Consider the following 12215-nt stretch of genomic DNA (forward strand, 5'->3'; position numbering starts at 1 on the left):
AGCCTTCAGGTATTTTTTGTCACCCAGGAGGACTCCATCTTTTGCTAAGTAGGTTGGAGAGAGGGTGTTCAGGGAATGAGGGCTTTTTGTCAACCTGGGCCCCAGCCTGTTAATCAAGAAACTGAAGATATTAGCACTGTGTACAGGGAAATGCACTGAGAGTGCATCTGTAAATGACTGTGTATGTGCACACACCAAGGATGTAATCCAAGTCCAGCCTGTTAAAATATTCATTGTTGGAATGTTAATCAAATGGAAATGTCCAAGTCTACCTGCTGGGGAAATTCTCCTGCAGAAAAGGTTATTCTACAGCATGGAATACTGGATATGCAGAGAGGTGTGCAGAGTAGACATGGAGAAATAATGGCAAAACTTAAATATTATTGCTTTAGGCAATCCTCCAGTTGCACTGAGGGACACCTCCCAAAGACTGACAAGGGAGGAATATGTTAAGATGTTCTACTGCATCAAAAATGTAAACAGCACTCGTTTCAGTAGAATTTGCCTAAGAGCATCATGATCAGTTCACACACTGAGGCAGTATCTTCAAGTCAGGCAAGAAAACACCTTAAAAATCCAAATACAACTCATGGCTGACATATATGCAAGCCTATTCTGGAGAGTTGTCATTCCAGAAGTGTAACTGTCAAACGCTTTTCATGACTATTGCAGGGCACTTCAAACACTACAAAATTCCTACATGGGAAGCATGTAGGAATTAGCATGTAAGCCCTAAGTTTATCAAGCTGTTTCCTCTGGAGAGAGAAAGATTGAAAGCTGAACATTTCTCTCTCTCCAGAAGAAATAAATTGGATTCAAAGAGCTGGATGAAGGACTCTGAATCCAAACCACTTTCTTTGCAGAGGGATAAATCCTCATTTTTTAGTGCTTCCTCCAGCATTTTGAATCCAAGCTGTTTCCTCTAGCCTCCTCAGCTGCACTATGGATTTCCCAATGGGGACTTCCCTAGGGCAGCCAATCCCTGCTGCTTGTAAGAGATGTGCTTTGGATTCCCAACAATCAGCTGATTGTTGGCTGTGCACTTCAGGCACCCACAACCAGTTGACTGTCGATGCTTGTAGAGATCCCTAGGTGGTGATTTGCCTTGCAAACTCCCATTGCGCTTTTACCTGCCCCACACCTGTTCAGTGTCTGCTCAGATATATGCAACACTCAAACTTACAGACACAAAAAGCCAAGTAAATACAGCTGGTGTTTCAAAATGACACCGTGTGAGTCTAAAGCATGCAGGAGAGGGAGAAAATGGAGGTACTGGGACATAAGTTGATGGGATAAGTCCTTGGATGTCTGTTATCACTCATCTACTAAGTACTCTGAGGATAAAACTGCTTGCATCTGTGGCAACCTGCACTCTGCATTCTTGTGGATCTGCAATGAATACATCCAGAGTGCCATCTATTCCTTTTTTATGAAATGACTTTCAATTTCTGAGACAAGGACCAGAGCCAATTACCTGTTAGGTACGACCATCTTGCTTACTATATCAAGCAGGAGAGGGTTTGACCAGTTGGCTCCAGGAAGTGATAAATGTTCCATGAAAAGAGGGGTGTGTGTGCAATCCTGATTACCTTGAAGACAATGGTTACATAGTCCAGTGTTTCCCAACCACTGTTCCGCGGCACACTAGTGTGCCGCGAGATGTTGCCTGGTGTGCCGCGAGATGTTGCCTGGAGGGAGGCGGGCGAGTCGGGCGGCGAGAGGCGGGGCGGCGGCGGCGAGGAGAGGCCGCCCAGCGCGGGGCTCTCGCCGTCTGCCTGCCTGGCTGCCTGCGAGCTCGGCGGGCAGCGCCTCCGTCCGCAGCGCCCGCCTCGCGGCTCTCATTCCCTGCCCCTGCCAAAGCTCACCCAGCCAAGCCGCGCTCTCCTTCCTGCCTCGCTTTGCTGCCTCCTCCCCCCCCACCCCCAAAGCTTGGAGGTTCCCCGGCAAGGGGGAGGGAAAAAATTGAAACTTACACTTTCGTGCGTCCCTCCCGATGTGACGCTGCGCGCTGACGTCACGGGGCTGTAATGGTGGTGTGCCTCGAGATTTTTTTCATCAAACAAGTGTGCCTTTGCCCAAAAAAGGTTGGGAAACACTGACATAGTCATTCCCTAAGAAGGCTCCTTTGTCTCCACAAGACTTTCCCCGCCTCTGTTAGCTGGTCACAAACATTTCCATTAGGGGAAAGCTTAAGTGCAACTGCAGACATTCTTGGATGACACAAATTCTTTGGACCCACCCAAATCCTTTTTCTGACCTGGTTTTGTCATTGAAATAGCATTGCTTGTCCTGAGGAATGAAATCTGCTGGGTGTAGGGTTGGGATACTGCAAAACCCTGTCAATTTTCCTGGGCCTCTCAGCAGCTATCAATATAATCAATCATGGTATGTTTCTGGAAAGGCTGTTTGAAGTCAAGATTGGGGGGACTTTTTTCCATACTATTTCAGAAGGTGGTGCTGGGGACTGCAGCTCTGTCTCTGGTGTTCTGCCAGGTTCCATTCTGTCCCCGTGCTGTTAACATTTGAGCGAAGTCACCCATAAATTTGGGGTGTGGTATGTACAGTATTCTAGTCTGTCTGCCATGGGAGATGCTATGCTGCCTGTTCTGGATGGGGTTGCACTCCCCCCTAAGAATCAGGCCTGTAGTCTGGGAATGCTATTAGATTTAGTCTTATCCATAGTGGCCCAAATAGTCTCAGTGACACAAAGCTAAGCCAGAGATAGTTGTTCTTGATATGCTGTTCTTGTTTTGGCACAGTCTTTTTTTAAACTACTGCAATGTGCTGTACTGGGGACTGCACTTGAAGGTCGTTTAAAAACTGCAATTAGTTCAAAACATAACAACAGGTTTATTGACTGGAACCACTTTGCAATAAAAAACATTTGTTAGCACTTGTACTGGTTTCTTACAGCTGCAAACTGTAATGCTAAGACTATCTGGAAAACCTGTGTTGCCTACCACAATAGCTTGACAGAGCAAGAATACAGATGTACAGCCTGCTAGAGCCAGAAAATTAGAATGCTTCCTAGATTAACCTCCCCCCCCCCAATGTCTGGAAGCACCTTTCCATTTCAATTTAACTGCTTTACAAAATATAGATTTCTTATGTCTGTGTAGAAAAGGATATGACTGACGAAGGTGAGTTGATGGACATTTTAGGGAATGTGATACGATTTTCCCTTGCGCAGCTGTCCTGGCAGGTACTAAAGCGAAAGATCTCATGACAATTCCCACATGGATGTCTTGTTTTCATATGTACTAATGAAGGGAAAGTTCCTCTGAGATGCCACATAGGAGTTCCTTAGCAGCTAACAACATGTTTTTCCCAAAGCACAAAAGGCTATTTTTCTTTATTGCCACTAGATGGCACAGGAGAGAACACACAGCTTCTCTGCCTGCATGGGTTTTTAGGATGCAGAAAAGGGAGCACTTGCTATTTTGGACTTGGGTGTGTTCAGTATCTTGCTGATACTGAACCACACCACAGAGTATCAAACATATATTAAAAACGAAGCAAAAGAGATTGCTGTAAGTGGGTAGACATAATGCAATCCTACATGAGAAGAATTGCTGCAGTTGGTAGGTAGGAAAAGCTGAGAAGTATAATAAAAGCACAAGACTTTATATACAAAATATGTTAGGAATGGAGTTCATTATGTATTTCTTGCACAAATTCAGTAAGGATGCTGTGCAATTCAAAACTAGACTTTGCTCCTGAAGACCAGGATGTCAATCTGCAATGTTGTATGAGTGAGATGTGATGGTCCCCTCTTTAAGATGTCTGTAGATTGCCTGAAGATGTTCTAGTATCTGATATCATACTGGGAACATAAGGAGTAGCAGTGGATTCTTTCACGCTGTGGGGTATAATAATAATAAATGTATTCATACCCTGCCTGTTTCTCTGACAGGGACTCAAGGTGGCTTATGGACAAAATAAGAATAGCCAAAAGCATAGGAAAAAAATACAATAATTAAAAACCAATTAAACATTAATGAAATTAAATATCTATCTACCCATCCATCTATCTATCAGAGATCTATTTAAAACATACAGCTAATTATAATAAAAACAGCGCCTGCCCTTTCATTAAAAGCTGACAGTTCCCAAAAGCCTGTTGGAATAAGAAGGTATTCACTTGCCAGTGGAAGGACAACATGGAGGGAGGCGTAATAACTTCTCCAGGGAGGGATTACCCAAGGCCCTCTCTCGCATCCCCACCAAGCATAACTGTGAGGGTGGCAGGACCAAGAGAAGGGCCTCACCTAAAGATCTCAGAACCTGGGCAGGTTCGTATGAGGGAATACAGTTTTTCAGATAGCCTGGACTTTGTATATATATTCATGCCTTATATACAAACCACACATTAACATCCAGTAAGAGGGAATACATTTCTTAAAGGTTAAGACAGAGGAATCATTTTAAGTATAGTGAAGGTGGTTTGGAAGTGCCTTTGCTGTATAGAAAATGCATATACCTTTCAATGTCTTGAAATGAACTCTGAAAAAGTGGTTCTGGAAATTTTCAGCATGTCAAGTGAAAGCAGGCTGCAGTCAGCGTCAGAGCTAGTCGCTTGGGGACCCGGACCCATGCCGTGCACCCAGGGGCGATTGGCATGGCAGCGATCCGCCCGGGGGGGGGGGGGCAATCGCCGTGGTGGTGATCTGCCCAGGGGGGATTTTGTCACCCCCGTCAGGGATGACATCTGGGATGCACCGCCCCCACCGTCCCCTTCCTATGCTCCTGGCTGCAGTGGGTACTTACTGGTCAATGTCCACTACCTCACCAATTCTTAAAGCAATTTTATAATTATTTCAGTGTCTTCATGGTTTTATTTTATTTTAGCAATTTTTTGGGTTTAAAAATGTGGGCACTCTGCTTGAAGGAGAGGAGCATGTTTAAGAGCATCATGCATTTGACTTGCATGTCTGTAAAGAAAGTTGCAAAACAAGCTTTACATGGAGAGTGAGGGACCTGCTGTGACCAATAAGCCTGTTGTGTCTTATCTTCACGGGGACTTTAAAGCAGCTCTCCTTCATTCCTGCTGCATACAGTGATTACGTGATAAGCGGGGGCCTTTAAAAAGAAAAGCAGAAATATCACCAAACTTCTCTTAGTTATCAGACAAGCGGCAATCTTACCTGGCTACCAGGAAGCAACGCGTGCTGATACAAGGAGAACCTGTCTTTTGCAGACTCCTCTGATGTTGGGCTGATGGGCTTGGGGTCAGATAAGGACCGCTGCATGGTTTTGATGGGGCGAGGTAGGGTCTGCTGGCGCTGGGTGGTGTCAGCTGTGAAGTGCTTCTGCGGGGTCACGTGGGCCTTGTTGAGCCTCTCGCTGGTTGTGAAGGAAGACTCTAGCAGCCGATGTGGGGACAGGGGCGAGACTGGGGAGTAGAGCACTTGGGGGGACTTGGGAGGCTGACGGGACACCAGCTGAGACAAGGAATCTGTCGGCAGGTGGGATTGGTAGCCAATTTCAAGTGGGTCGGGCTTCTTCTTCCCCAAGGCCTGCTGTCGGACCGAATGGGGATCCAGGGGGCCTGTGCTTACGATCTGGATGTTGGAGGAGTAAGGCGTAATCGTCGTAGGCACAGTGAGCTGGGGGATCACGATGCCTGGCTGTGGCTGCGCTTCCGGCTCCGTCTGGCAAGCCAGGCTCTCTCCTCGCTGGGTCTTCTCAGGGGCAGAGATGTATTTCACGATCTCCACCTTGGGGTCAGGGGTGGTGATGTGGATGGAAGGGGACACTCGGTGGAGCTGGTCAGGTTCAGTTTGCACAGAGCAGTGGCTGATGGTCTGGATCGCTATGCTAGCCGTGCCTTTGGCTGAAGAGTCTGGCTTGCTTTCTGCGTTGGAGTCTGAGTGCCGCGAAAAGCGGGAGCGCCGGCGCCGCACGGGCTGCTCCCACTCGCCATTGTCTTCCTCGTCCGTCTGCACACTACAGTCGGTGCTGCGCCGGGTCCGCCGGCGGCGGGATGCATAGAAGCGCTCCTCCCCATCTTCCTCATCCGTCTGCACACTGCTGTCTGTGATCTTCTTCACGGCAACATATGGCTCGTGGCCTGGCTCCTTGTCATAAGCATCCCGGAGGCGCGGCATGGAGTTCCTCTTCTTGATCCCCCGACCAGCTTCCCACTGGTCTTCCGTCTGCAGGGACATTTCAGAGGCTGAGTTGGTGAGAGGCCTCTGGAGTCCAGGGTAGCGAGGCTGCCCTTGCCCGTCTTGCCCTGGGGCCGCAGTAGCTATAAATGCTTGGTTCATGGGTGGCCAGTATTGCCCATTTTGAGCAAGGGTCCGCTGCATTTCTATGGTGATCTCTGACGCGGCCTGGGGAGGGAGCCTACCCGATGGGTCACATACGGGAGGGAAGGTGCTCTTCTGCCTCTTCTGCTCCTCCAGTTGGTGCTGCAGTTGCTGCTGCAATTGTTGGATCTGCTCCAGCTGCAAGCGCTGCTGGGCCAGCTGCTCCCGCTGCAGCACAAACTGGACTTGGCGCTCCTCCTGCTGCTGTTGCAGGACCTGGTGCTTTATGGATTGCAGCTCCTGGATCTCCCTGTGCATCAGCAGCTGCTCCTTCTCTCTGTGCCTCTGCAACTCCACTCGCTCCCGCTCCAGCTCCTCGTGCAGCCTCATCTGCCTCAGTTTCTCCAGCTCGACTCTCTCCCTCTCAATCTGGAGGATGTGCTCCTGCTGCTTCCTCTGCCTCTCTTCCTCCTTCTCCTTTTCTTCCCTTTCTGTGGCTGCTTTGCTGGCAATGCTGGGCTGGGTAGCTTCAGCCTGTTTCTGGGTTGGTGGTGGTGGTGGTGGTGGTGGAGGCGGCGGTGGCGGTGGCTGCTGCTGCTGCTGCTGTCCTTGGCTGGCATCCCTGACAGTACTCTGCACCCCAGAAGTCACTGCAGCAGCCTCCTCTCGGGTGCCTTTCTGCTCAGGCCTTTGCAAGGGGACAGCAGTCGGAGCCGAGGGCTTGGAAACTGGTGCTGGGCTTACGCTACTGGCAGCAGTGCTAGCTGCAGTGGTGCTAACAGGCTTCCCCAAATACATTGGTGTTTCCATTACTGAAGATGTGGGAGCTGCTGGGAGTCTGCTGGGCACTGGATAACGGTACAGACCTTGGGATGCAAGGGGGATCCTGGGAGCAACTAGAGGCACTCTGGTCAAGCTGGCCAGAGGGACAGCTGTGATACTGCCTGGGGCATAGGGTCTATATAGGCCTCGGAGCATGGGGCGCAGCACAGAAGCTGGCTGGGTAGTGATGGGGAGAGTTGATGCGATTGGTGTGTTGATGGTTGAATAAATCATGCCATCAGCAGCTCGGACGGTGGCCGTGGAAGGGAGTCCCTGTCTGACAGCTCCAAGTCTGGAGAGGTTGTACTGGGCTAGGTTTCCATAGCCTTGGCCAGACTCTGGGAAATTTGGCTTGTACATCATGTTTGATTTCATGGCACCCTGCTGGGCCGAGATGCCTCCGCCCCCTCCTGGCCCATACTGTCCATATTGGAGAAGATCTGAGCTGTTCGTATGCCGGCCACCGTACTGGTCCATAGAGTTGAGTGCTGCACACATTCGGCTGATTTCGCGAGCTGTCGTGGCGCTATAATGAGCCAGGCTGGCTTCCTGGAAATTTGCCAGGTCCCCTCTTAGCGAATACCTGTAGTCAGAGTAGATATTGGAGGCCGAGCTATATCTCCGCATTGGGTAGGAATGGCTCAGCAAGTCACTGGCCTGCCTGAGGTCAGAGAAAGAGCCGTACTGCATTCCGTGCCCCATGTAGCCTCCCTCGGTGAAGCTGTGGCTGTACGGAGGTTTCATGGTGGTCAGATCCACAGCGGAATCCCCAGGAGGGGCGTTGAAGGGCTGCCCTCCCTTAACTGGGTAATAGTTCAAGCCCATTTCAGAAAGGTTTGTATCTGACATTGAGGAATACAGTCTCCCAAACAGGCCATGATGGTAGAACCTGTGCTCCTCGTACGGATTAGGCCCTGGTGCTGCTTGTTCTCGATAAGGATATGCCTCTGCCACCTCCTGTTCTCTGCTGCCATAGTACTGGCCACTAGGTTTGTCAGCGCTTCCTGCATCCCCAACATTTTTCTCTGGCACCTTGGAAGAAGGGTTAAAAGCCCCAGTGCAGCTGCCTCCAAAGGGAAATTTGTACACTACGTCACAGCATGCTACTTGACTTTCAGGCTTCATCCCTGTGAGATCCAAGGCATTGGAAGGAGGTTCCTCTTTGATGAGTTTGGTGACAGGGCCTGTTGCAATATCATCCATCTGCACCATCATAACCTGGGATTTCTTAGTCCCAATGGTGACTGGGGGTGTCTGAGTTTTCAGTTCCACTGGGATCCCTCTATACACCTCAGAACTTTGGTCCTGAGGAAATGGTCTGGGAATGGCATTCACAATATTCTGTGCATTGTTGGTCTGAGTGATCAGGGCATCTTTTTTCATCAAGGATGTCATCTGGTTGGGCAAATTGTATCTTGCAAATTTCGCTTGCTGGGGACCTGCAGCTTCCGGACGGCCTGCAGAAGCAGAAATTCCAGTGCCGCTTGCAACTCCTCTGAAGGTACCAGTCTGAACTGCTTGTTCTACCTGCTTAATGTGTGTCAGGCAGACAGGACTCCCCGTCCCTTGACCAAAGTCCACTCTGTTCTGGAAAGGGTCTCCATAGACCGCAGGATGCTTTGGCTGAGACACAAGCATGGAAGATGCAACAGTGATGCTGACTGTGGTGGCTGTGCTTATGATAGCATGGGGCTGTTCCTGGGCATTAAGGTTGATAATTAAGGGTTGGATGGTGCTAGACTGCCGACTTGGTGACTGGTCCATAGTGAGGCAGTATTTTCTGCTCTCCGTAGCTAGGGATGTGAGATCCATCCCTTGGTCTGTTATAATGATTGGAGCTGACTTTATTGCAGTCCGCAGGTCCACAATATTACTACCAACTGCTCTGGGTCCAGGTTCTACTCTGGATGTCCCAGGTATTGATGATATCCGACACAAAGAAATGTTCTCTGCAGGCAGTGTTCCCCAGCTATACACACCAGGCATGCTGTCGGCAGCAGTTGTTTGCACTTTCTGCATTGCAGCACTAGGAGCAGAGGCTCTTTCGAAAGCTGATTGGGTCTTTGTGTAAGTGGACTGCAGCTGCTCTTGTTGGAGTTGCGCTGCATGGATTACTGTTTGACTGTAGCTATGCTGGCGGCCTTGCCGAGTTGGAGAGGAGGCTGGTGAAATGGAGGAACTTACGCCAATCGGCTTGGTCTGAATGGCTGCATCCGCTGCTAATGTGATGACCATAAAGGGAGATTCTTGTGATGATTGTTGCCGAGCAAGGCGAGGGGAACTCGATCGGTAGGGAGTTTGTGTTCCTTGAGCTACCATTGGAGAAGAGGTTGACATAGCGGTAGTCGTGGGGGCATCGTAGGCGAGAACCGGGCTATGGGTTTGGGTGGAAAACTCTGCAGTTGATTTAACCCCCATCCCTGAACTGGGTGGCACCCCAGCTCTAGGAACAGAATGAGTGGGGCTCTGAGTAGGAGAAGAAGGGGAAAGTGGTGGGCTTGAGCTTTTGAAGTAGGAATATGTTTTAGGTGTCGACATGGGTCCAGTGGACTTGTCAGTCATGCTTTGGAGTTTCTCTCTTGCTGACGGCCCACTAATCTCTGCAACGCTCCTGACCCTGGAAATATTTTCTGTTTGACAACCATAGCTGGCTGTTACTTTTGTTTGAGTATAACTTCGGCTAGTAGTGGACACGGATGGTGCATCTGAGCCGCTCAGAGAAGTCGGAGAGCTGTAGATTCGTGGTGCACTTGCAGGACTGGAAACAACAGTGGTGACAGTGCTAGTTCCTTTAGCATATGTGTAGGGCGTTGTTACGCTCTTTGAAACTGAACTAGGTGCTGTGGGTGAGCTATGAAGCTTTGGCTGCTCCTGACTCTCCTTTGCGAAATGTTGAGTGACTCGAACATCAGGGATTATTCTGCCTGCGCTGCTTTCAGTGGAGGAAAAGGAGACAGGAGCAGACAACTGGGTTGGGCTTGTCCCAGGAGTGAGTGGGCCACTTTCATAAGCACTCTCTGCATTCAGAAACTGCTTTTCTTGATAAGCATCTTCTCGCCCTTTCTTCTTTACTTCCTGTTCAAGGGTCAAATCCAGAGAAGAGGATTGATGCATCCTAGAGATATTCTGTGATGTCTGAAGGATTTCTTCATAAACTGCCCCAGATTTGGAAAGTTCGTTCTGATAGTCTGCTTGAGAGGAGTCTAAATTCCGGCCGTCATAGCTGTAGTCATCTATGTATTGGTATTCGAAATTATTTTGGCCTTCTGAACCACGATAGCCTACTTGCTGGAAGGTGTTACTGTAGGAGACGCTTTGCTGGGATGGTTGCTGCTTCTGAAACATTTCTGCCTTCCTCATCATCTCTTCATAAGCTTCTTCCGCACTTTTCAGGGGCTTGTTGGAGGGGTAACCAGAGCCAGCAGTTTTTTCTGTTGGAGAATAGAGGGACATAAATGTTGGGAGGTTGTACTCACTGCCAGACTTGTACAGCTTGGAGGCAATGACATCAAACCCCTCTGCCTCAGAGTCAATGGAAGGAGAATATTCTGAACAGGAAGATCTGTGCAGTTCCTCCATCTCTGCAGCCTGACGCAGTTCCTCGGTGGGTGATGCATCTTCAATGGGAGACAGATTGCTGGGTGGCGTTTTAGACCTTTCCCTCCTCCTCTGTGCCCTCAGCTCTTCTTTATCTCTCTTTGTTTTCCGAGCCGTGCTTCGGATGCGCTGCTGTTCTACTTCTCGCATTTTTTCCTGTTCTCGCAAGAGCTCCTCTTCCTCCCGCAGCTCTTCTTCCTCGGAGGAATCTTCTATGGTTGGCAGCAGAGGTCCGTGGGAGCGATGCCGGGCTTTCCTCTGCTGCTTGACCTCCTCCAGCCTCTGCCTGCGACTAGGGCTGCTATCGCTGTCCTCCTCCAGGGAAGAGATGGAGGTGGGGGAGGTTCCTGATGTGTAACTGGGTGTTGTTGCTGGCAAGGTGGAAGAATATTCGCCTCTTGACCTGTCTTCTGGGGATCCCGTCAGGCTTTCCATCTCCAGTTCAGGTTCTCTGTCCAGGCTGATGTCTGCCTCTTGGCTGATCTCCATGTCTCTGCCATAGTTGTTAGTGCTGTTTAATTCAATGGTTTTGAAACGCCGCAAACCTCCCTGAGATGCAGCCATGTCTTCCCCCTCAGTACTTTCCAGCTCTTTTCTTTCCTCCTCATATATGCTGCCGGAGCTGTGAGGCAGGCGTCTCTTGGATAAGGCGGCCTCCCTGCTTTTCTCCGAGTCAGGCTTGTGCCCGTTTTTTGCAACGCTATATTTTACACGATCGTATTCTTCCTCCTCCTCCAGGTTATCTTCCTCTGCGCTCATCTCCAGGAGTTGCCTTCTCATGAACTCTTCGTCAGTCATTGCAGGTTCTTTGCTTTTCTGCCTTGTTGGTACGATGGAGAACTCTCCTTCGCTGCTGTCTTCCACATAGTCGTGGCGTAGCTTGCTGCCGAAGTCATCTGAAGATTCCATGCTGTCCCTCTGCTCCTTCTGGTTCTCCCATTCTAGAGAGTCTTCATCTTCTTCCATGATATCTTCTAGCTCCTCATCAGAATCAAAGGCTTCCGGGGTGATAGAAAGGGACCGTGGCCTCTGCCTTTCCCTCTGCTCCTCTCGTAATTCGTGGTATGTTTTACCTCTGTCTGTTGGCTCCTGAGCCAGCCCCTTGGACTCCAGTAGGGGCCGCATACTGCTTTCCAGCTTAGTGAGTTCTGAAGGACTTGGAGGGCTCGGCTCTACAATTCCAGTTTCGTTTAGTTGTTCTCCTTCTTGCTGCACTAAGCCCGTGATCTCACTCTGGGAACTGGATATGCCATCAGATGAGTAGCCAGTGTCACTCAAGCTTTGAGGGCTACGAGACAGGTCTGGTGGATAAGGCTTACTGGATTCCTACAAAAGAAGAGAAAACAAATTCCATTAGATGCCATTAAAAGAGACTTTTATGAGCACAATCCAGTTTATCACACAGGCTTGCAGAAATCCTGAGCTATAATTAACTTGGACATCATGACGGGACATAAAACCCTCAAAATTTGAAGGAAAAAAAACTACAACACAATAGCCACAATTTAGCAAGTAACAAAAGTGTTATCCCTCACTTTAAAAATA

General features: G+C 49.4%; 1 protein-coding gene across 4 annotated transcripts in view; it reads right to left on the bottom strand.

The window, feature by feature from the left end:
- BSN (bassoon presynaptic cytomatrix protein) overlaps nucleotides 1-12215 on the bottom strand; it is a 206362-nt gene that overhangs the window by 21021 nt on the left and 173126 nt on the right. For all 4 annotated transcript variants that reach the window (XM_081185800.1, XM_081185801.1, XM_081185798.1 and 1 more), the window contains exon 5: nucleotides 5145-11996. In XM_081185800.1, coding sequence (XP_081041926.1) covers nucleotides 5145-11996 — 6852 coding nt within the window. The remainder of the gene's footprint in view (nucleotides 1-5144; nucleotides 11997-12215) is intronic.

Source organism: Podarcis bocagei, assembly GCF_964188305.1.
Source record: "Podarcis bocagei genome assembly, chromosome: 2".
Taxonomy (NCBI): domain Eukaryota; kingdom Metazoa; phylum Chordata; class Lepidosauria; order Squamata; family Lacertidae; genus Podarcis; species Podarcis bocagei.